Raw genomic sequence first — 21,528 nt, 5'->3', positions numbered from 1 at the left:
TTTACTTTAGCCATGCCAGTTTTCCCATGTTCACTAAGCAGAGTACCAAAAAACCAAACCAGACCCACTGCTATAGAGTTGATTCTGACTCATAGCGACCCTATAGCACAGAGTAGAACTGCTCCCATAGGGTTTCCAAGGCTGTAAATCTTTACGGAAGCAGGCTGCCACATCTTTCTCCTGGAGAACAGCTGCCAGGTTTGAACTACCAATCTTTTGGTTATCAGCCAAGCACTTTAGCCGCTGTGCCACCAGGGCTCCTTCTAAGTAGAGTAGACCCTCATTACAGCTGAACTTCAAGAGTGAAATTAATGTTATGCACCTTTTCATCCTAAGCACCAAACTCAATGTCTAACAAGGTGTCCTCTCAGTAAGGATTTGCTAAATTAAGCTGATTGATCAAGGCCAAGCTAAAATGATTTTTTTTTCTTTTTTTAATTTAAGCCTATTCAGTTCCACATGCTTCTTTGGAATCATCCCCAAACCACTGTCTAGCCCAGCTCACCCTGCCTCCTCTGAACATCTATGGCACATGATACCCCATTTCCTGGTACATAACAATGTATTTCTTTCCTCCCAATGAAACTAAAATCACACTATGAGCCAAGCACATAGTAAATGCTCAACCAGTGTTCACTGCACTGAACTTTTACTTGAGTGGTCATAAACTTCATCCATATGGCCTAACACTAGACTGTTGCTGCCTCCCCAGGGGATGTTCTGGTGTTCCTGGATAGCCACTGTGAGGTGAATAGAGTGTGGCTGGAGCCCTTGCTATTTGCTATCTCCAAAGACCCCAAAGTGGTGGTTTGCCCTTTGATCGATGTCATTAATGATACGACCCTGGAATACACACCCTCTCCTGTTGTAAGGGGAGCTTTCAACTGGAAGCTACAATTTAAATGGGATAATGTTCTTTCCTATGAAATGGAGGGACCAGAGGGACCCACCGGACCAATCAGGTGAGATTTCTGCTGTTTACGGGGCAATAGCGTGTATGTATTTGGGACCTGGTAAAAAAATGAAGTTTTCAGAGATTACTGTTTTTATTTCTTTGGTTTGATGAATAGAAATGTTTTATTTATTTTGTTTCTCAAATTCTTGAGTAACAGGATTTGTTAGGTGTTAAGTCTCTGTATGAACAATTGACAGTGAACATCTTAGACCACGTCAGAATACCACTACGGTTTGCATTGCTCTCATTTCACAAGCGTCCGTCTTCAGAATGTAGACTTTGTTCTTGGAAACCAGTGTGTCTGTGAATTATTGAACAAAATGTCAGCACTGTGCACATCCCAGGAAAAGCAGACATCTGTGCCAAGTTCACCCATAAAATATTTATCCAAGTGCTTGCAGCCAGCAATTTTATAGAGTCTTAATCTTGGAAAACGTATGTCTAAATGAGAAAACAGTTGAGTTTGTTTTTAATTCCTTGTTCTTTGCTCAAAATTTGAATATTGAAACTTTTAACTCCATTTATGAGGCTACCGAAATAGAGACTCCCTCCAGGTCACTCCCCACATACGTTAACTTGATACCAGGCTCATAATTTCCCTCTTCTCTTGCTATTGACCTTGATGCTTCCAAAGTCGCATGGGTAAACGTTCCACCATTATTGCCTAGAAGAAGTCCCTGGGTGGCATCAATGGTTAAGCACTTGACTACCAGCTGGAAGGTTGGCTGGTTGAGCCTACCCAGAGGTGTCTTGGAAGACAGGCTGGAGAACTGCTTCCAAAAGGTCACAGTCATGAAAACCGTATGGAGCAGTTCTAATCCGACACACATGGGGTCACCATGAGTCGGAACTAACTCATGGACAACTAACAGCAGCAACAACAACAACACCTAGTAAGTCCTTGATCTTCACCTCTATTCTAATTGAGCTAGAGCTGTATGATCTTGTACAAAGTTACTCAACCTCTCTGCCCCTTAGTTTCCTCATCTGCACAATCTGGAGAACAGCAATACTTATATCACAGGGTTGTTATGAGCATTAAGTGACGTAAGACATGTCATAGATGACATAATAAGTGTTACATAAATGTTAGCTAAATTAGAATGGTTAGCTGTTATTATTCCTACTTATCCTGGACCTTTCATCATCTCGATTACTAGATATCCAGTCCTTTCTTTGTCCACAACCTGGGATCTTCTTAGCTTGTTCCTGCTCTGCTACACCTTTGACGTCATCAAGACCTCCAGTCCTTCAATTTCTCCTTTTGTCCCTTGTGGCTTTCTTTCTTCTTATGTAGCCTAGATATTCTGACCTGTAAATTCACTTCTTCTCTTGCCAATACCTTTACCTGCCACACCTCTGCCGCAAGATCTCTGCAAATTCCCAACCCTGAGCCAATTCCACTGCATTAGGCTGGCTTGTCTAAAGAACAAAAACCAGTGAAGCATATATATGTGTGTATGTATGAAAGTATGTATATATAGAGAGAGATTTATTTCAAGAAAATGGCTCACAGTTGTGGAGGCTGGCAAGTCCCAAGTCTTGGATCAGGCATCAGGCTTCTTCTGACTCACGCAGTTGCCGGGGCTAACAAACTCAAATCAGCAGATCAGATGACAGGGCTGCTGCCCCATGGGGCTGCAGAAGCTGTTGGATCAGGTCAGACAGCAGGCTGCTGGCTCACAGGGCTTCAGAACCTGGCAAATCCCAAATCAGGAGGTGAGACAGCAGGCTGCTAGCTCAAGTCCCAAGGTCAGGTGATGATGAGCCAGATGCAAGATCCGGAGTAAGAGAGAGATTTGCCAGAGCATTCATATATATTGGGTAAGGCCACACCCTCAAGGAAACTGTCCTTACTGGAGCAAAGTGGTGACTTGAGTAAGGGTGTGATTTAAAGGTGTGACTTTGAGGCTGTGACTTGAGTAATGCCCTTTATTAAGATACACCCCACACCAATCCATTCTCAACATATAGACGTTTAGGACTTACAACACAAAATTACACAGTACCAGGAAATGGAGGGCAATTACATCAGATCACAAAATGGAAGACAATTACACAATACTGGGAATCACAGCCTAGCAAAGTTGACAGATAACATTAACCATCACATTTACCATCTCTTTTTTGTGCATATATCATCAGAGCTGGTACATTTTGTCAAAACACTTGGAGATGTGTACTAAAACTCACACTTGTTTATGATCTCTGACCTCGTGCTGCTCTGCAAACCTTTTATTCATCCCTAGTGAGTTCCTGTGCTCATTCACCAAAGTGGCGATTCTAGATCTTTACTGCTTCTCTTAATACTGATATCTGCCCCCTCCCTGACTCTCCTACTCTTGGCAAGCAGCCTTGTCTCCTAACTCAAAGGTGAAATAAAGATGATCTAAGAATTGGGAGGAGTTATTGGGAAATTACTTAGTACTTTATCCTACAATCACCAATGGGATATTGTGTTGTGTGGCAATACCCGAAATCTCCCACTGCCTACTCTATTGCAACGTATAACCAGCCCCAGGAGACCATCCTTTGTGATGACTCCCACATCACAGCTGTCCATTCCTCTGCCCACCCTCATAGACCAGGCCTGCCTTGCCACACCATAAGTGACATCCCAGCCTGCAGGTTCCCCTCTCCCAACTCATTCTCTCTGTTGTTAATTTTCTTAAAACCTCACTTTGCACATGTCACCAATTAGTCTTATTTGGAAAGGATTTCCATTGCCTTTAGGGTGACATACAGACTCCTTCATGCAGCCTCCACTGTCTACCTCACCTCTCTCTGCGCTCACCTATGCTCCAGCCCTATGGTGTATGCACATTCGCGTGCTGACATCTCACTGTTCTCTCACACTGTTGCCTTTGTTTGGAATGCCCTCGCTCCTCTTCTGTACTTTTGTCAAGCCTACATTTTCTAGAAGGCCTACCACTAATTGTAAATCTTTCATAACATCATTCCTAACCATCTCTGGTAAACAACATCTCTGGTACTTGCCCCTAATCCTGAACATCTGAGGTCTGTTATTGTCATAGAATCACTTAGTACTCAACACGCACTCACTTGATTTGTCATTCTTCACGTGTAGAGATGTTCTATAACTCTTTGGTTTCCTTGTACCTTACACAACGCTGTATGCATTCATTCATTACTTTGAGAGGCAGTATATCACTTCAAAGGCTCCATTCAGGAAGGCCTGGTTTGTAGTAGAAACTCCATTGCATATTAGATGTGTAGGGCTGCCATGTACAGTTGTGTAGGCTGGGCACTGCACATCTCTAGGAGGCATCATCCACATGCCAGGTGACTAACATCACTGGAGTTGTGTGTTAAACATCCCTCCGTTAGGCCAGTTACCTCTCTAAACTTCAGTATCCTCATCTGTAAAATGGTGATAATAACACTCATCTCTTAGGCTTATTGAGAAGATTAAATGAGATCACACTTGTAAAACACATAGTTTAAGGCCTGACACAGAGCGATTGATCAATATAAACGGTAGCTATTGTTAATCTTATAGACTTCAGGACAAAAAAGAATGCATATTGTATTGCAATAAAATTTAATATATAAAATCTTGATTTGTCCAAAAATAAAAAATTAAGCATCAATATTTTAGTTCATCTTAGGATAATTTAAAACAAATTTACTAAGAAGCAACTGTAGTAGCCCATTTACAAAAAAGTGATTTGTAATTTGCGTAACATTTCCATACAAAATATTTCCCCATCTGTATCTTATTCGAACATAAAGCTAACACATTCATTAGGGAAATTGTATCCCTAATAGTTATTTGATAAACAAAAAACTTTATGGGATTCTAACACCCTTTTAGTGCATATATAAATTGGTATACCAAAAACCTGTTTCATTGAGTTGAATCTGACTCATAGTGACCCTATAGGACAGGGCAGAACTACCCTCTGGGGTTTTCAAGGCAGTAATTTTTATGGAAGCAGACCACCACTTCTTTCTGCCACAGAGCTGCGGATGGATTCAAACTGCCAACCTTTCCATTAGCAACCAAGAACTTAACCACTGTACCACTAGGGCTCCTTTTTAAATTGGCATATGCCTTTTTTAAAACAATTTGGAAATATAAATGAAGAATCTTATAAATGTTCTTATTCTTTGACGCAATAATTCCTTTTTTTGGAATTTATCCCTGAGGAATAAATCAGAAATACATACAGAGATGTATATTATACCAGCATTTATATTAGTAAACAACACAAACGTTCAATACTATTAGAATGGCATGAGGATTAGAGGAAGACTCATTAACCTGCCGTGTGCAGATGACACAACTTTGCTTGCTAAAAGTGAAGAGGACTTGAAACGCTCAGTGATGAAGATCAAAGACCACAGCCTTCAGTAATGGATTATACCTCAACACAAAGAAAACAAAAATTCTCACAACTGGACCAATAAGCAACATCATGATAAATGGAGAAAATATTGAAGTCGTCAAGGATTTCATTTTACTTGGATCCACAATCAACAGCCATGGAAGCAGCAGTCAAGAAATCAAATGAGGTATTGCACTGGGTAAATCTGCTTTAAAAGACCTCACTGAAGTGTTAAAAAGCAAAGATGTCACATTGAGAACTACGGTGCACCTGACCCAAGCCATGGTATTTTCAATCACCTCATATGCTTTTGAAAGCTGAAACAATGAATATGGAAGATGGAAGAAGAATTGATGCTTTTGAATTACGGTGTTGGAAAAAAATATTGAATATACCATGGACTGCCAGAAGAACAAATAAATCTGTCTTGGAAGAAGTAAAGCCAAAATGCTCCTCAGAAGTGAGGATGGTGAGACTTTGTCTCACACACTTTGCACATGTTATCAGGAGGGACCAGTCCCTAGAGAAGGACATCATGCTTGGTAAGGTAGAGGATCAGGGAAAAAGAAGACCCTCAAACAGATGGATTGATGGGCTCAAGCATAGCAACAATTGTGAGGATGGCACAGGACCAGGCAGTGTTTCGTTTGTTGTACATAGGGTCACTGTGAGTCAGAACTGACTGGATGGCATCTGTGATGGTTAAGGTTGTGTGTCACCTTGGCTGGGCCATGATTCTATGTGGTTTGGCAGTTATGATGTAGTTTGTCAGCTATGTAATGATGTGATCATCTCCATAATGACAACTGATATAATGTAATCACCTCCATGATGAGATCTACTATGAGCAGCCAAAGGGAGTTTCCCTGGGGGTGTGACCTGCATCCAATATATGTGGACTTTCTGGCATAGCTCCCTGGCTTCTGCTCACTCTGGATTCCTGTAGCTGGCTCTGTATCTGATCTCTGGTTCTTGGGACTTGAGCTGGCATCTAACCTAACAAAAACATTGGAATGGTTTTAAAAAGAAGATATATTTATGTACTCATTAAAAGTTTGTGAATACAAACGATAAAGGGAAAGTATTACAATATGTTAAAAGAAAAACAGGCCATAAAATGATATCAATTGTGTGAATATATATATACGTAAAAAATGTCTGTATGATATCAATTGTGTGAATATATGTATACATAAAATCACACAATATCTGCGTGCATGTAATGTACAAACACCCAGTAATGTACAAATTGGTATATTTTATATTAAAACACAAAATTTAACAATATGTGGTGGGATTCTGGGTAATTTATACTGTCTTCCTTATAGTTTTCTACACTTTCAAAGTTTCTGTAGTAAGCATCAAAAAAAAAGTTCTTTTTAAAGGGTTAAGAGAAAAAATAAATTTTGGATTTTAGTCATGATGGGAACAGCATTCATATCTGAAGATACATTTTTTTTCTTTTACTTAGAGTATTTCTAATGATAAAAAAAAAAGGTAGGTGGAATGAATTTTGGAAAACTTAGAACACAGAAGCAAAGCCATGGCCTGTGCTTATACTAATGATAACTAGCAGCTTCCCACAGCTCCCCTTGACAGGCAGGGGTGACCATTACCAGTCAAAGTAATGGGCCTTTTTCCAAGTACATATCAAGGTCCTTTTTCACTCTTGCTCTACTGTCTCAGACCACTCCCCAGCATTTCTCCCACTGAGGCTCTGAGACACTGAGACACACACATCACATACACATGACACACATATACACCTCACACACACACACACCCCACACAGCTCACACACATCATACACACACACTATATGCACACACCCCACACAGCTCACACACATCATACACACACACTATATACATATGCATACACACACCACACACATACACACCACACACAACCCACACACACACATACATCACCACAAACCACACCATGCACACGTATAAACACCACACACAATCCCCCACACACCACATTGCACACACACAGACACAACACACACATATACACATACTATGTACCCACACACCCCACACACACCATTAACACATACACCACACATTCATTCATTGACACACACACATTTCTCAGTGATTTCAAGATTTTAGGGTAAAAGCTTTCTTGAGAGGAAGGTGTAACTCAGGGGCGGATTAACCAGTAAGCAAGGTATGTACAGGCTTACTTGTGTTTATTTCCTAATCTGTTGTGAAACATCACATGGATGCCACCACATCTTTGCTGTGGTGAAAAACGGGTGAAATTACCACATCTTTGCTGTGGGGAAAAATGGGTGAAATTACCACATCTTTGCTGTGGTGAAAAACGGGTGATATTGTGCACTACATATTAGTAAGTAAGCACAGGTAAGCCTGTGTGCACCTTGCTTGATGTAAACCCTTGTGTACCCTGCTTATTGGGTAACCCATTCCTGGTAGATAAATTCTTTGAGCCGCAAATATTCTTACCCCATTTTCCATGGGACCTAAGTCTTAAAAACTATTTTGTGAAATTACTTAATTTGTAAATTTAACAAGTATTTATCGAGTGCCTATTTGGCCAGGCAGTGTGCTGAGCGTGGGACAATGCTCCAAATCTGTGTGGTGCTCAGAGGTTGTACCCAGTTTCTACCTAGTCAGGAGGCCATTAGAAAAAGGGCACCAAAAACTGATATGGATTGCTCCATAAACATCACGTCCTTCTGCTCAGGGCCTGAACAGACATTAGCATGTGGAAAGTAGCTGTTATCACTTACAAGAATCATATAGCATACAACAGGAAAAGTTCCATCATGAGCAGTGCCCCCTCAAAAGCTGTCTGGGCATAGATGACAACTCCTCCTTTCTTACTCCACTTTGTGTGATGGCCACACAGAACTCACAGACCATATTCATGATTATGGGGCTTATTAGGGAAATAACAGGTTACAATTCAGGCTCAGGATCAGTCAAGGATACAGTTCTTCCATCAGGACAGCCTCTTCCCAGCTGTGATCACAGGCACGCCTATCCCTGGCCATAGGCCTCTGCCCAAAGACGCTCAGCTTTCTCTCTCCATGGACTGGGAAGCCCACTGCACAATCTCCCGCTGCCAGGTCTCTGCTGCCACCACTTCTCACCACCTTCATGGTTACAGCTCACTCTCTCTCTCTCAGTGTCCTGGTTCCAGGAGCTTTTCAGCGCAAAGATCCCAGGTTCAGGTGACATGCTGGCTCTTGGCTCTTCTTCCCTGGTGGTGATGGAATCTTCTCTTTCCCACCTCTGGGAAGGCTCATTTCAAAACCAGAGGGACAGCCCACCTCCTTGGTAGGCTACAATTATCCTATCTGCACAGTCCCACCCAATCACCTTGGTGGGAGTTACAAAAGCATGGTGAGAAAGGCCACACAAAAGTGATCCATCACACCACACTCCCTGACTTCTTGAGGAGAGGAGGTGGTTAGCCCAGAACTGTGTCTTTTTTATATATCAGGTCTCAGTGGGGGTGGTGGCTTGTTCTGAGGCCTAAAGATGCCAGCAGGACAGGAACAGAGACAATCATGGCCGCCTGGCTTGTCTGAAGGACGTGCTCCTCACAGTGAGGATGGAAAGCATGACCACTGCCCTCAAATATGTATAGTGGGAAGGACAGGCAGGTGAAAACATGACTTTAACATGGTGCTATGATAGGGGAGGAAACTGAAACAACCACAGGAGAACTTCGAAAATCTCTGCTACAACCTCCGCACCACACAGTGCACCAGATTGTGTACTCTATAACTGTGCTTCAGATCCCACCCCCTTTACCCCACAAGAGCTTTGCTTCAGTAAGTCTGCCCTCAACTGCTTCATCATGAGTAAGAGCAAGTAAACTGAGGCACTTGACTAAAGTTAAAATGACTACTTCAGGGTTGGAGGCCCTACTCTGTCTTGCCTTTCTTTTGATATAGGCTAATCCCTGATTTACTTTTTAAGGCCTGTAACTAAGTGTAACTAAGAAAATGTTTTTTCATTTGTTTGTTTGTTTTCTCATTGTTTTCTCTGTAGTTAGGCTGGGAGAGCTTCAATAAACTGTTTCCCAGGGCCTATCAAGACCCATCCTGCCAAATAGCCTCAAGAAATATTCCTTCCATGATAAAAATGTAGAAACAGCATCTCAGGAAAAAAGCCTTCGTGCTAATACTTATCTAAATCTCCCAGGCAACTACTTACAAAGGATTTCGTTTAAACGAAGCTGTTTCTAAGAAATGTCCTGTAAAAGCCCCACCACAGCCCCTCCTTGCCACGAGTCCCTGCAATTATCAGGCTATAACCAATTTTAAAGGAACACATGCTTTAACCAATCCCCTTCAAGCCCCCGCTCCCAGTAAACCTGCCTTTTGATGATGTAAATTTGTAACTTCCAATCAAATAATATGCCTTAAGCTCTTTGTTCTAACCCCTTAAATATGTGTTCACCGCTTCACCATTTTGGACCCATAGTTTCAGTCTGTGGAATACATCCAAGTGGTATCTTGCTTTTCAATAAATCTCTTTGTTTTTGTTTTAACAAGAATCTAGAGTTTTCTCTAGGACAGCCAGTTTCTCCTCTCTATGGGATCTTTCCTATCAGAATACAGACACGCAGTTATTGCTCCTGGTTAAAACAAACCTTATTTTGACCTCACTTCTCCGTCATCAAAGAAGCCCTGGTTGCACAGTGGTTAAGCACTCAACTGATAGTCGAAAGGTTGGCAATTCAAACCCACCACCTGCTCCACAGGAGAGAGATGTAGCAGTCTGCTTTTGTAAAGATTACAGCCTTGGAAACATTATGAGAGTTGCTCTGAGTTGGTATCAACTGGACAGCAGTGGGTTTGGTTTGGTTTTTGGTCCCTGTCATCCAGGACCCCAAGGAAGAGGTCTGCACCCCTAACTCCAGCTCTCTTGAACTCACTTTAATCAGGCTTCACCCACTCCAAATCCCACCCAAACTTGTTAACCAGTCAGCAATGTTTGACGCTGCTTATCACTTCCTTCTCTTTGATACCACGATCTCCTGGTCAGCCTCCTACCTCACTGGTTGCTCCTTCTCAGTCCTTTGCTGGTTCCCCCTCTCCTCCCCAACCTCTTAATGTTGACATGCCCACGGCTCAGTCCTCGGCCCTCTTTCTGTCTCTACTCAGTCACACGGTCATGCTTATCCATCTTACATTGATGACTTCCAATCAGACCTCACTCAGAACTCCAGACTCATGTATTCACCTGGCTACTTGGCATCTTCATTTGAATGCTTAATAGACATCTCAAATGCAATGTGTCCAAAGCTGAACCTTCCCACCAATTTCTGCTGCACCCACAGCCTTCCCCGCCTCAGTGGATGGCAACTCCATCTTCCAGGTGCTCAGGCCAAGAACATTGGAGTCTGCCCTGACTTGTGTCTTCCTCTCACAACTCACACCCCACCCATAAGTAAATCTGATGGCTCCATCTTCAAAATATACCAAGAATTTGACCTCAACCCACTACCTTCATTGCTACCACCCTTATACAAGATTCCATCATCTTTCTCTCAGACCACCGCAATAACCTCTAACTGGTCTCCCTACTTTTATCTTTGCCCCTACATGAGCTGTGGTCTTTGCCTGTTGATTCACAAATTTATCTCTAACATCATAGGTGCCCAATACTTTTTTAAAAAACAAATGAGCAAATGAATGAATGAACATGTAATTATTCCAAACTGCTTAAAGAGTTTGATATTATTGGAATTAGTGGACAAAATAAGATGCTTTTGTGACATTATGGTTTTCATAAAAGTGAATATTACACTCACTGCCCTTAGCTACGGAGAGCTCTAAACTTCACTATCCAATTTAATCATTACTCCTATGGGAAACCTACATTCTAAGTATCAATTTTTCCTTTTACTAAGACAACATTTAGAGTATATTGCTTATGCAATTTGGTGATAATCTAACTAAAATTCATTACCTTCTTTTAGGTAGTTACAGTTTTAATTTGGTAATTTTACATACTTAAATGCATATTAAGATAGCAAGTTTGATATAAATTAATATGATTGCTTTTTAACTTAAGTTATTATTAATATTCAATATAATTTTGAAGAAAAGCCCATAATGACGATCTCTGTGGGATTGGTTTAGCATTTATGTTTCCTTTCTAGGTCACCTGCCATGGCTGGAGGAATTTTTGCTATACAGAGGAAGTATTTTAATGAAATTGGACAGTATGACAAGGGCATGTATCTTTGGGGAGGAGAGAATTTGGAACTTTCACTAAGGGTAATTCAGAATTTATTTTTAAATTGTTACCTTTGTATATAGAGAGTGAAATCTGACTTTAAGTCATATAATACAATGTGGTAATTATGCCCAGTTTTCCCACATCAGCATCCAGTACCATTCTGGTGTCGAGTACAATAAGGAATTTACAGTGCTCTTTGCACAAATTGAAAACATTTAATAAAATATTAGATTTTCTTACCATATGTCTTGTTATCTCTAATGTATAACATATCAAATTAATTTAATACTTTGAATCCTTGTGTAGAATCTCTCTTTTTTTTTTTTTTATCATACTGATTACCTTGGTAGTTGTAATATAGTGGAAATAACACAGGATTGAGGGTCAGGTGACTTGGATACCACTAAATATACGGACTATCTTAGGTCTCAATTTATCCATCTGTAAAATGAGGGGACTCAGATTAGAATGTGCCTAAGTTGCCTCCCAGGACCCCTAGTGGTACAGTGCTTAAGAGCTAGGCTGCTAACCACAAGGTTCAGGGTTCAAACTCACCAGCCACTCTGCGGGAGGAAGTTGTGGCAGTCTGCTTCTGTAAAGATTTACAGTCTTGGAAGCCCTATGGGGAAGTTCTGCTCTATCCTGTAGGGTTGCTGTGAGTCAGAATCTACTCAACAGCAATGCGTTTGGTTTTGTTTTGGGTTAAGTTGCCTTCTAACTGTACATTCCAAAGATTAATGCTGAGACATGGATAAACCTTGAAAACATTACCAGTCCCAGTTGCTGTCAAGTTGAGTCTGGCTCATGGTGACCCCATGTGTATTAGAGTAGAACTGTGCTCCAGAGAGTTTTCAATGGCTGATTTTTCAGAAGTAGATTGCCAGGCCTTTCTTCTGAAGTGCCTTTGGGTGGACTCAAACCACCAACCTTTTGGTTAGCATCTGAGGGTATTAACTGTTTGTACCACCCAGGGACTCCTCTTGAAAATACTACTCTAAGCAAAAGAAGTCGGACATGGAAGGCCACATGTTATATGATTCCATTCAGATGAAATATCTGGACTAAGCAAATCCATAGAGAAAGGAAGTAAACTAGTGGTTGCCAGGGGTCGGGGGAAGGGAAAGAGGAGTGACTGCTAATGGGTAGGGGATTTCTTCACGGAGTGATGAAAATGTTCTGGGATTAAATAGCGGTGATGGTTGCGCAGTCTTAGAGATATGCTGAAAAATACCCAGTTGCACACTTTAAAGTAGCGAATTGTATGGAATGTGAACTATATCTCAATAATAAAATTTAATTTAACTCAAAAAATCCTCAGATATTAGAACACCTAAGAGTGAGTCCCAGCTCTATGACCACTTACTTGCTATGTGATCGAATCATTAATTTTTCTAGTTCTCAGTTTCCTCATCTATTAAATAGGAATCAACATAAATGCCATTCTCAGAATTTTGTGAGGATTTAATGAAATAATTAGTGTAAGGAGTAGAAGTAGATATAGCTGAAGAGACACACACACGCAAAAAAAAAAAAAAAGCCCAGAGTACTATTCATATGGTTATCATATGGCTATTACACATAATTTTTTTAAACCAAATTCCAATAAATTTTTCTAACAATCACTTTGAACTGTGCTTAAAAATCTGGGCTGTGAAATCTCCATAGTTACCCCTCACAGTTTTTGTCTCAGTATCTCTGTCTGATCTGTCTCTTCTTCCGACAGAGAACAGCTTAGTCTATGACTAAGTTCAAATTCCTTCTGAGTTTCATTTCCTGACATGTAAAATGATGAAAAAATTGTCCATATTATATAAGCTTGTTTAAAAGATTAGAGATAATTTATAGGAAGATGATTAATAAATAGCAGACATTATTACTCTGCTTTGAGTTGCATATATTAACTTGTATGATAAGGTTTACTTTGCTTTTTGTTTTCTTTTTCCAATCTTTCTGTTTTGGATTTTATCTCCCTTTACCTTTCTTCTTTGTTCCTTTTTGTAAGTTCTTTTAAGCACAGACCCCTTTAATGTTTCAAATACTTACGAATATAGCAATATCTAGAGCAATATGTTTTCCTCTAAGCTCATATTCGGAAGATAATAAAGAACATTAAGGCTTATTCTACTATGCCATAAATTTTAGAGAAGGAACCTAGTGGAGGTTTTTCTAAACATTTTGTGGGAGTATTTTTTGTGCATTTCTAAAGAATGCTAGAGGTTGGCTGCACCAATCATTAGGTTTCTTATTTCTTCATACAAATTAATCACTAAAATTATATTTTATACTTATTGGCAACGATTAAGGTCATCCACTCTCACCTCCCACCCCCTACTTCCATTCCCCTAGATAAAGAGTTGAAAGAACTAGAAGAAAGAGGGCGTTACGGGTATATACTTTCATTTAAGAAATAGCTCACATGAGGTAATACAACTGAACTGTGAGCATGAAACCCTGGAAAGGGCAAATCATGTTGATACACAACATACAGTCGATTAGGAAAAAGGGGTTATGTGGAAGGGAAGCAATTTTGATTGAGAAAGTTTGGAATGCTGGCCACCAGATAGCAACGGTAGCCCAGGGTAGGTTGATTGCCATACTAATAATCACAATAACAACCACCACTACCGAACACCACTCTGACTGAAGCACTGCCATGTGGCAGAGAATTGCCGTGAGATTATCGAGCATCATAATTTTGTTAGACATTATCGTTGTGGGCCAGAGGGTAGATCCAATGGACTGTGGCTCCTGGGTGCTAGATCCAAGTACTTTTCAAAGTAGCTTTATCTCTCTTTATTGGAAATAAGAAGAGTAAAACTTCTTAAATCCATGTGTGTGCACCTCTTTAGCATAACCCCTTCTGATTGACTTACCAGAAAACAGAAGTGATATTTTTCACCATATTCAGTGAAGATCTTAATTTCCTGTTACTGTTCCTTAAATGATTAAGGAAACAGTATATTTACCTAGAAGTCCTGGGTGGTGCAAAGAATTAACGTGCTCCGCTGCTAACCAAAAAATTGGAGGTTCGAGTCTACCCAGAGGTGCCTCAGAAGAAAGGTTTGCTGATGTACTTCCAAAAAATTAGCCATTGAAAACTGTATGGAGCACAGTTCTACTCTGACACACATGAGCCAGAGTTGACAAACACTGGTTTGTTTTTTGGGTTATCTTTATTCGTTTGCTTATTTTTTATACTTTCCTAGGAAAATACCTATAAAACAGGAATATATGCTCTTGCTCAATTGAAACAGTGGTTCTCAAGTTTAGTATGCATCAGAATCACCCACAGAATGTACTGAAACACAGATTTCTGGGCCCCAATCGCAGTTTCTGATTCATTGAGTCTGGGGTGGGGCCCAAGAATTTGTATTTCTAACAAGTTTCCAGGTGATGCCGATACACGTTTCCAGGTGATGCTGATACTGTTGGTGGGGACCACAGGAGAACTACTGAATTAAAATAAACAAAAAAGTCATGGCAAAGATAACATATTGTTGTTGTTAGCTGCCATCCAGTAGGTTCCAACTGGTAGTGACCCCATGTACAACAGAACAAAACATTGCCCAGGCTTGCACCATCCTCACAATCATTGTTATGCTTAAGCTCATTCATTGTTGAAGCCACTGTGTCAATCCATCTCATTGAGGGTCTTCCTCTTTTTCACTGACCAAGCATGATGTCCTTCTCCAGGGACTGATCCCTCCTGATAACATGTCCAAAGTATGTGAGATGACGTCTCGCCATCCTTGCTTCTAATGAGCATTTCAGCTGTACTTCTTGCAGGACACATTTGTTTGTTCTTCTGGCAGTCTATAGTATATTCAATATTCTTCGCCAACACCATAATTCGAAGGCATCAATTCTTCTTCAGACTCCCTTATTCATTGTCTAGCTTTCACGTGCGTAGGAGGCGATTGAAAACACCATGGCTTGAGTCAGGTGCACCTTGGTCTTCAAGGTGACATCTTTGCTTTTCAACACTTTAAAGAGGTCTTTTGCAGCAGATTTGCCCAATGCAATGCTTCTTTTGATTTTTTTCATGGCTGTTGGTTGTGGATCCAAGTAAAATGAAATCCTTGACAACTTCAATCTTTTCTCCATTTATCATGATGTTGCTTATTGGTCCAGTTGTGAGGATTTTTGGTTTCTTTATGTTGAGGTGTAATTCATATTGAAGGCTGTGGTCTTTGATCTTCATCAGTAAGTGCTTCAGGTCCTCTGCATTTTCAGCAAGCAAGGTTGTGTCATCTGCGTAAGGCAGCTTATTAATGAGCCTTCCTCCAATCCTGATGCCCCATTCTTCTTCATATAGTCCAGCTTCTCGGATTATTTGCTCAGCATACAGATTGAATAGGTACAGTGAAAGGATACAACCCTGACACACACCTTCCCTGACTTTAAACCATGCAGTATTCCCTTGTTCTGTCTGAACAACTGCCTCTTGATCTATGTACAGGTTCCTCATGAGCGCAATTAAGTGCTCCAGAATTCGCATTCTTCTCAATGTTATCCATAATTTGTTATGATCCACACAGTCAAATGCCTTTACACAGTCAATAAAACACAGGTAAACATCTTTCTGCTGGTACTCTCTGCTTTCAGCCGGGATCCATCTGACATCAGCAATGATATCCCTGGTTCCGCATCCTCTTCTGAATCCAGCTTGTATTTCAGCAGTTTCCGGTTGATATACTGCTGCAGCTGCTTTTGAATGATCTTAAGCAAAATTTAAAAAAAAAAAATTTTTTTTTTCATGATATTAATGACATTGTTCGATAATTTCTGCGTTTGGTGGGATCACTTTTCTTGGGAATCTCTTCCAGTAGGTTGGCCACATAGCTGTGTTCCAAGTTTGGCATAGACAAGTGAGTACTTCCAGCACTGTATCCGTTTGTTGAAACATCTCAGTTGGTATTCTGTCAATTCCTGGAGCCTTGTTTTTCGCCAATGCTGTCAGTGCACCTTGAACTTCTTCCTTCAGTACCATCAGTTCCTGATCATATGCCACCTCTTAAAATGGTTGAACATCGACTAATTCTTTTTGGTAAAATGACTCTGTGTATTCCTTCCATCTTTTTTTGATGCTTCCTGAGTCGTTTAATATTTTCCTCATAGAATCCTTCAATATCGCAACTCAAGGCTTGAATTTTTTCTTCCGTTCTTTCCGCTTAAGAAGCACCGAGTGTGTTCTTTCCTTTTGATTTTCCGTCTTCAGGTCTTTGCACATGTCATTATAATACTTCACTTTGTCTTCTCGAGCTGCCCTTTGAAATCTTCTGTTCAGTTCTTTTACTTCATCATTTCTTCCTTTCACTTTAGCTACTTGACATTCAAGAGAAGTTTCAGAGTCTCTTTTGACATCCATTTTGGTCTTTTCTTTCCCTCCGATCTTTTTAATGATCTCTTGTTTTCTTCATATATGATGTCCTTGATGTCATTCCACAACTCCTCTGGTCTTCAGTCATTAGTGTTCAACGTATCAAATCTATTCTTGAGATGGTCTCTGAATTCAAGTGGGATATACTCATGGTCGTACTTTGGCTCTCATGGACTTGTTCTAATTTTCTTCAGTTTCAACTTGAACTTGCATATGAGCAATTGATGGTCTGTTCTGCATTCAGCCCCTGGCCTTGTTCTGACTGATGATATTGAGCTTTTCCATCGTCTCTTCCCACCTATGCAGTCAGTTGGATGCCTGTGTGTTCCATCTGATGAGGTCAACGTGTATAGTCACCATTTATGTTGGTGAAAAAAGATATTTGCAATGAAAACGTCGTTGGTCTTACAAAATTTTATCATGTGATCCCCGGCATCATTTCTATCACCAAGGCCATATTTTCCAACTACCAATTCTTCTTTGTTTCCAACTTTTCACATTCCAATCTCCAGTAATTATCAATGCATCTTGATTCAATCAATTGCAGGCTTTAGAAGTTGATAAAAATCTTCAATTTCTTCATCTTTGGCCTTAGTGCTTGATGCATAAATTTGAATAATAGTCATATTAACTGGTTTTCCTTATAGGCATATGGATGTTATCCCATCACTGACAGCCTTGTACTTCAGGATAGATCTTGAAACGTTCTTTTTGACAATGAATGCAACACCGTTCTTTTTCAAGTTGTCATTCCTGGCATAGTAGGCCATATGATTGTCAGATTCAAAATGGCCAATACCAGTCCATTCAGCTCACTACTGCCTAGGATATTGATCTTTATGCATTCCATTTCATTTTTGACAATTTCCAATTTTCCTAGATTCATACTTCATACATTCCAGGTTCTGATTATTAATGGATGTTTACAACTGTTTCCTCTCATTTTGAGTCGTGCCACATCAGCAAATGAAGGTTCCAAAACTTGACTCCATCCGCAACATTAAGGTCGACTCTACTTTGAGGAGGCAGCTCTTCCCCAATCATCTTTTGCGTGCCTTCCAACCTGAGGGGTTCATCTTCCAGAACTATATCAGACAATGTTCAGCTGCTATTCATAAGGTTTTTGCTGGCTAATACTTTTCAGAAGTAGACTGCTGGGTCCTTCTTCCTAGTCTGTCTTAGTCTGGAAACTCAGCTGAAACCTGTCCGCAATGGGTGACCCCGGTAGTATCAGTGGCATAGCTTCCACCATCACAGCAACACGCAAGCCCCCATAATATGACAAATTGACAGACACATGGGGGAAGGATAACATAAGATGTATAAATTCTGCACAAAATGTTTATATTACAAGCACATTCTTTGTGGCATTACTTCCAATAATAAAAATTGGGAACTATCAAAATGTCCCAACAAATACTACTTTTAAAATAATTTCGTATAACATCAAATAAAAAAGCAAGTTTATCCTAATGTTGTGTGTGTGTTCATATATACCTGGATTAATATCAACTAACTCAGAATGTTGGGACTAGAAGTGATTTTTATTTTCTTCCGTGTGCTTTCCAGTATTTGCCAATTATTCAATCACCCTGTTTTACATTTGTGGAGTAAAAAAAAAAAAGTTGTTAAAAATATGTGTTATAAGGTATTTTAAGTACAAAAACCAAAAATAAATAATTGAATTCAGCCATGATCAGCATTTCTCTTGTTACTTGCTTACATCCAGCAATACTTAATTACTACAGAAAATGTTACTTTCAGGATATTTTAAGAACAAGTCTTGCCACTCTTCGCAAACATCAGCACCAGAATTGGTCATTTATGAGGGAGGCAGGATCACCTCGTTTTCAGAGCTATGATTCTGGAGCCAGATTTCCTGAGTTTGAATCTTGCTCTCTGCACTTGACAGCCATGTGACATTGGGCAAGTTTCTTAACCAATCTATGCAGTACTCTTCTCATCTGTAAAATGAGAATAATCACAGTACCTACATTATAGGTTGCTGTGAGGGTTAAATGAAATAAACTAAATAAATGTTAGCTAATATTAATTTTTTTTAATATTGTTCATAAAAAATAAAAATTCAGCAGTTGTGTCTGACATAAATGTTTTTTGTTTGTCTTTCTTATATCTAGATCTGGATGTGTGGAGGCCAGCTCTTTATAATCCCTTGCTCTCGAGTAGGACATATCAGTAAGCAATACATCCAAGATAATTTTAGATTTATGCAATCCCTGAGATACAACAATCTAAGACTGGTGCACGTTTGGCTGGATGAATATAAGGTGAGGAATACGTCCTTGGTTTGGTAAAATGAGTGAGCATACACGCAGTCAGTGTTCTGAAGACACCTTCATTTGCTTTCTCAGATCCTATTTTTGTTCTTTGTTTTCCTTAAATTAACATCATCCCTTCAATCCCACATCCACCCAACCTTAGACCCTATGCTCAGTGAATTCTAAGCTGCTAAACTTGCACCTCCGTTTTTATTTTTATTACCAGGGAAACTCAAATTTCTCAGAAGTAAGGCCACCACACTAGAAGTTGATTGCAGGGAAGCAAGTGTGCTGTATATATATTTTTTCCTCTTGGAATCGCCCCTCAGAAGCCATCAGCCTTCTCCCTGCCCCTGTCCCCAAGTGTAATTTTTTAGAGTCTATTCCTTCACTATCTCTTTTCTACCAAAAGTCAGAGATTTCTATATCAAAGCTATGCCTTCCCATTTGTGCATTTCCCCCAAGGTTTAAGCCTTTCCAGGACTTAAAAGAGTGCACATATAAAGAACATGTCATCTCAGCTCCATTTTAATTTGAAAGTAGTCCATCCAAAAGTCATGCACACACAAATAAGGACGGGAACTCCAACAAGGTCTTTCAGATAAATGGGCAGAAATGTGTAAGGATCTCTCTGTGATACTGTACATCCTGGTCTTGCTCTTATATCTTTTTAATTTAGGTTTTTGAGTTATAAAAGTAATACTACTCCATTTCTTTAGTAACCTGGAAATGTGAATTAAAACCTCAGTGAGATATTTCTTGCACAACCACTTGGCAAGCAAAGGGAACTCTCCTACATTGCCGGTGGGAGTGTTAATCATCACAAACACACTTTGAAAAACAGATTGACAGCATCCAGTAAAGTGAAAAATCTGAATCCCCCAGGATCCAGCAATTCCACTCTGTGCAAACACCACAGAAACGCACACTTTTGTAAACCAGAACACACGAACAAGAATGCTTATAAACAGTATTGTTTGTGCTAGCCAAAACTGAATACAACCTAAGTGCTCATTAACAGTAAGATGACACATTTAAGAATTCTGTACAGCAATGAAATTAACCAACTGTGGATATAGATACAACAACAACATGGGTAAATCTTAAAGAGGTATTGGAGAGTGAAAGTAGCCAAACACAATAGAATACATACTGTATTATTCCATTTCCATAGTTTTAAAAAATGGGTGAGATTAAAGAATTTCATCTGTAATTAGATATCAAAACTAGAAAGAAAAAGAAATACATACATAGCCAGGATAGTGTTTAAAAAGAAAGGGAGAGGGTTGAGATCAGGAAGGGGAAGGCAGCAGGTTTCTGGGATGCTGGTCATATTCTAGTCCTTGACCTAGTTGGGGTTACACTGGGGCTGATTTTTCAACAGCTCATTAAGTTGCAAGATTATATTTTATGCACTTTTTGTATGTTTATTATATGTCCTGATTTAAAAAAAAACTTTCTTTTTAAAAAAGTAAAATATGTTCATTTTTAAAAGTCTTACAGTAGTGAAGAGTATAGAGTGAAAAGTAAGTTTTCTAAGCCCATTTTTTCCCTCTCAGAGTAATCACTGTCTAGTTTCTTGTTAAAACACACACACACAAGAATATTTCCTTTTCTTTGACATAACTAGAATTATACAATATTTTCTTCTGTAATTTTTTTCTTTTATTCTATTTTGCATGTCTTTCAAATCAGAATTTTTAAAAATGTGTCATTCTTTAAGTAGTTTCTTTGTGTGTGTGATGATTAAGGCTGTGTGTCAACTTGGCAAGTCCATGATTCTCAGTAGTTTGGCAGTTGAAATGTAACTATTAATGACGTAATCACCTCCATAGAGTTCTGATATAACGTAATCACCTTCATGATGAGATCTGCTATGAGCAGCCAATCACTTGAAAGGGAGTTTTCTTGGGGGTGTGGCCTGCATTCAACACATGTGGACTTTCTGGCATAGCTCCCTGGTTTTTGCTCACACTGGACCCTGCATCTGGCTCATCACCTCCAGTTCTTGGGAGTTGAGCTAGCAGCTTACATGCTGATCTTGGGATTTGTCAGCCTCTGCAGCCTGAGAGCCAGCAGCCTGCCCTCTTACCTACTAATCTTTGGACTCGTCAGCCTCTGCAGTCTGTGAGCCAGCAGCCTGCCATCTTACCTGCCAGTCTTGGGATTTGCCACACTCTACAGCCTGTGAGCCAGAGGTATACCATCTGACCTGATGATCTTGGGTTTCTCAGTCCCTGCAGCCACATGAGTCAGGAGAAGCCTCCAGCCTGACACACAGACTTGGGATTTTCCAGTCTCTACAACCGTGTGAACCATTTCCATGATATAT

The 21,528-nt window shown here is 39.9% G+C and overlaps 1 protein-coding gene across 1 annotated transcript in view; it reads left to right on the top strand.

Annotated features, from left to right (window-relative positions):
- The window catches only part of GALNTL5 (polypeptide N-acetylgalactosaminyltransferase like 5), a 79,494-nt gene that overhangs the window by 46,244 nt on the left and 11,722 nt on the right, over positions 1-21,528 (top strand). The window contains exons 7-9 of the mRNA XM_049861972.1: positions 713-962; positions 11,458-11,575; positions 19,056-19,205. Of these exons, the coding sequence (XP_049717929.1) occupies positions 713-962; positions 11,458-11,575; positions 19,056-19,205 (518 nt within the window). The remainder of the gene's footprint in view (positions 1-712; positions 963-11,457; positions 11,576-19,055; positions 19,206-21,528) is intronic.

Source organism: Elephas maximus, chromosome 20 (assembly GCF_024166365.1).
Source record: "Elephas maximus indicus isolate mEleMax1 chromosome 20, mEleMax1 primary haplotype, whole genome shotgun sequence".
Classification (NCBI taxonomy): domain Eukaryota; kingdom Metazoa; phylum Chordata; class Mammalia; order Proboscidea; family Elephantidae; genus Elephas; species Elephas maximus.
Note: the sequence above shows the minus strand (reverse complement) of the source record. Positions and strands in the feature narration are given on the sequence as shown.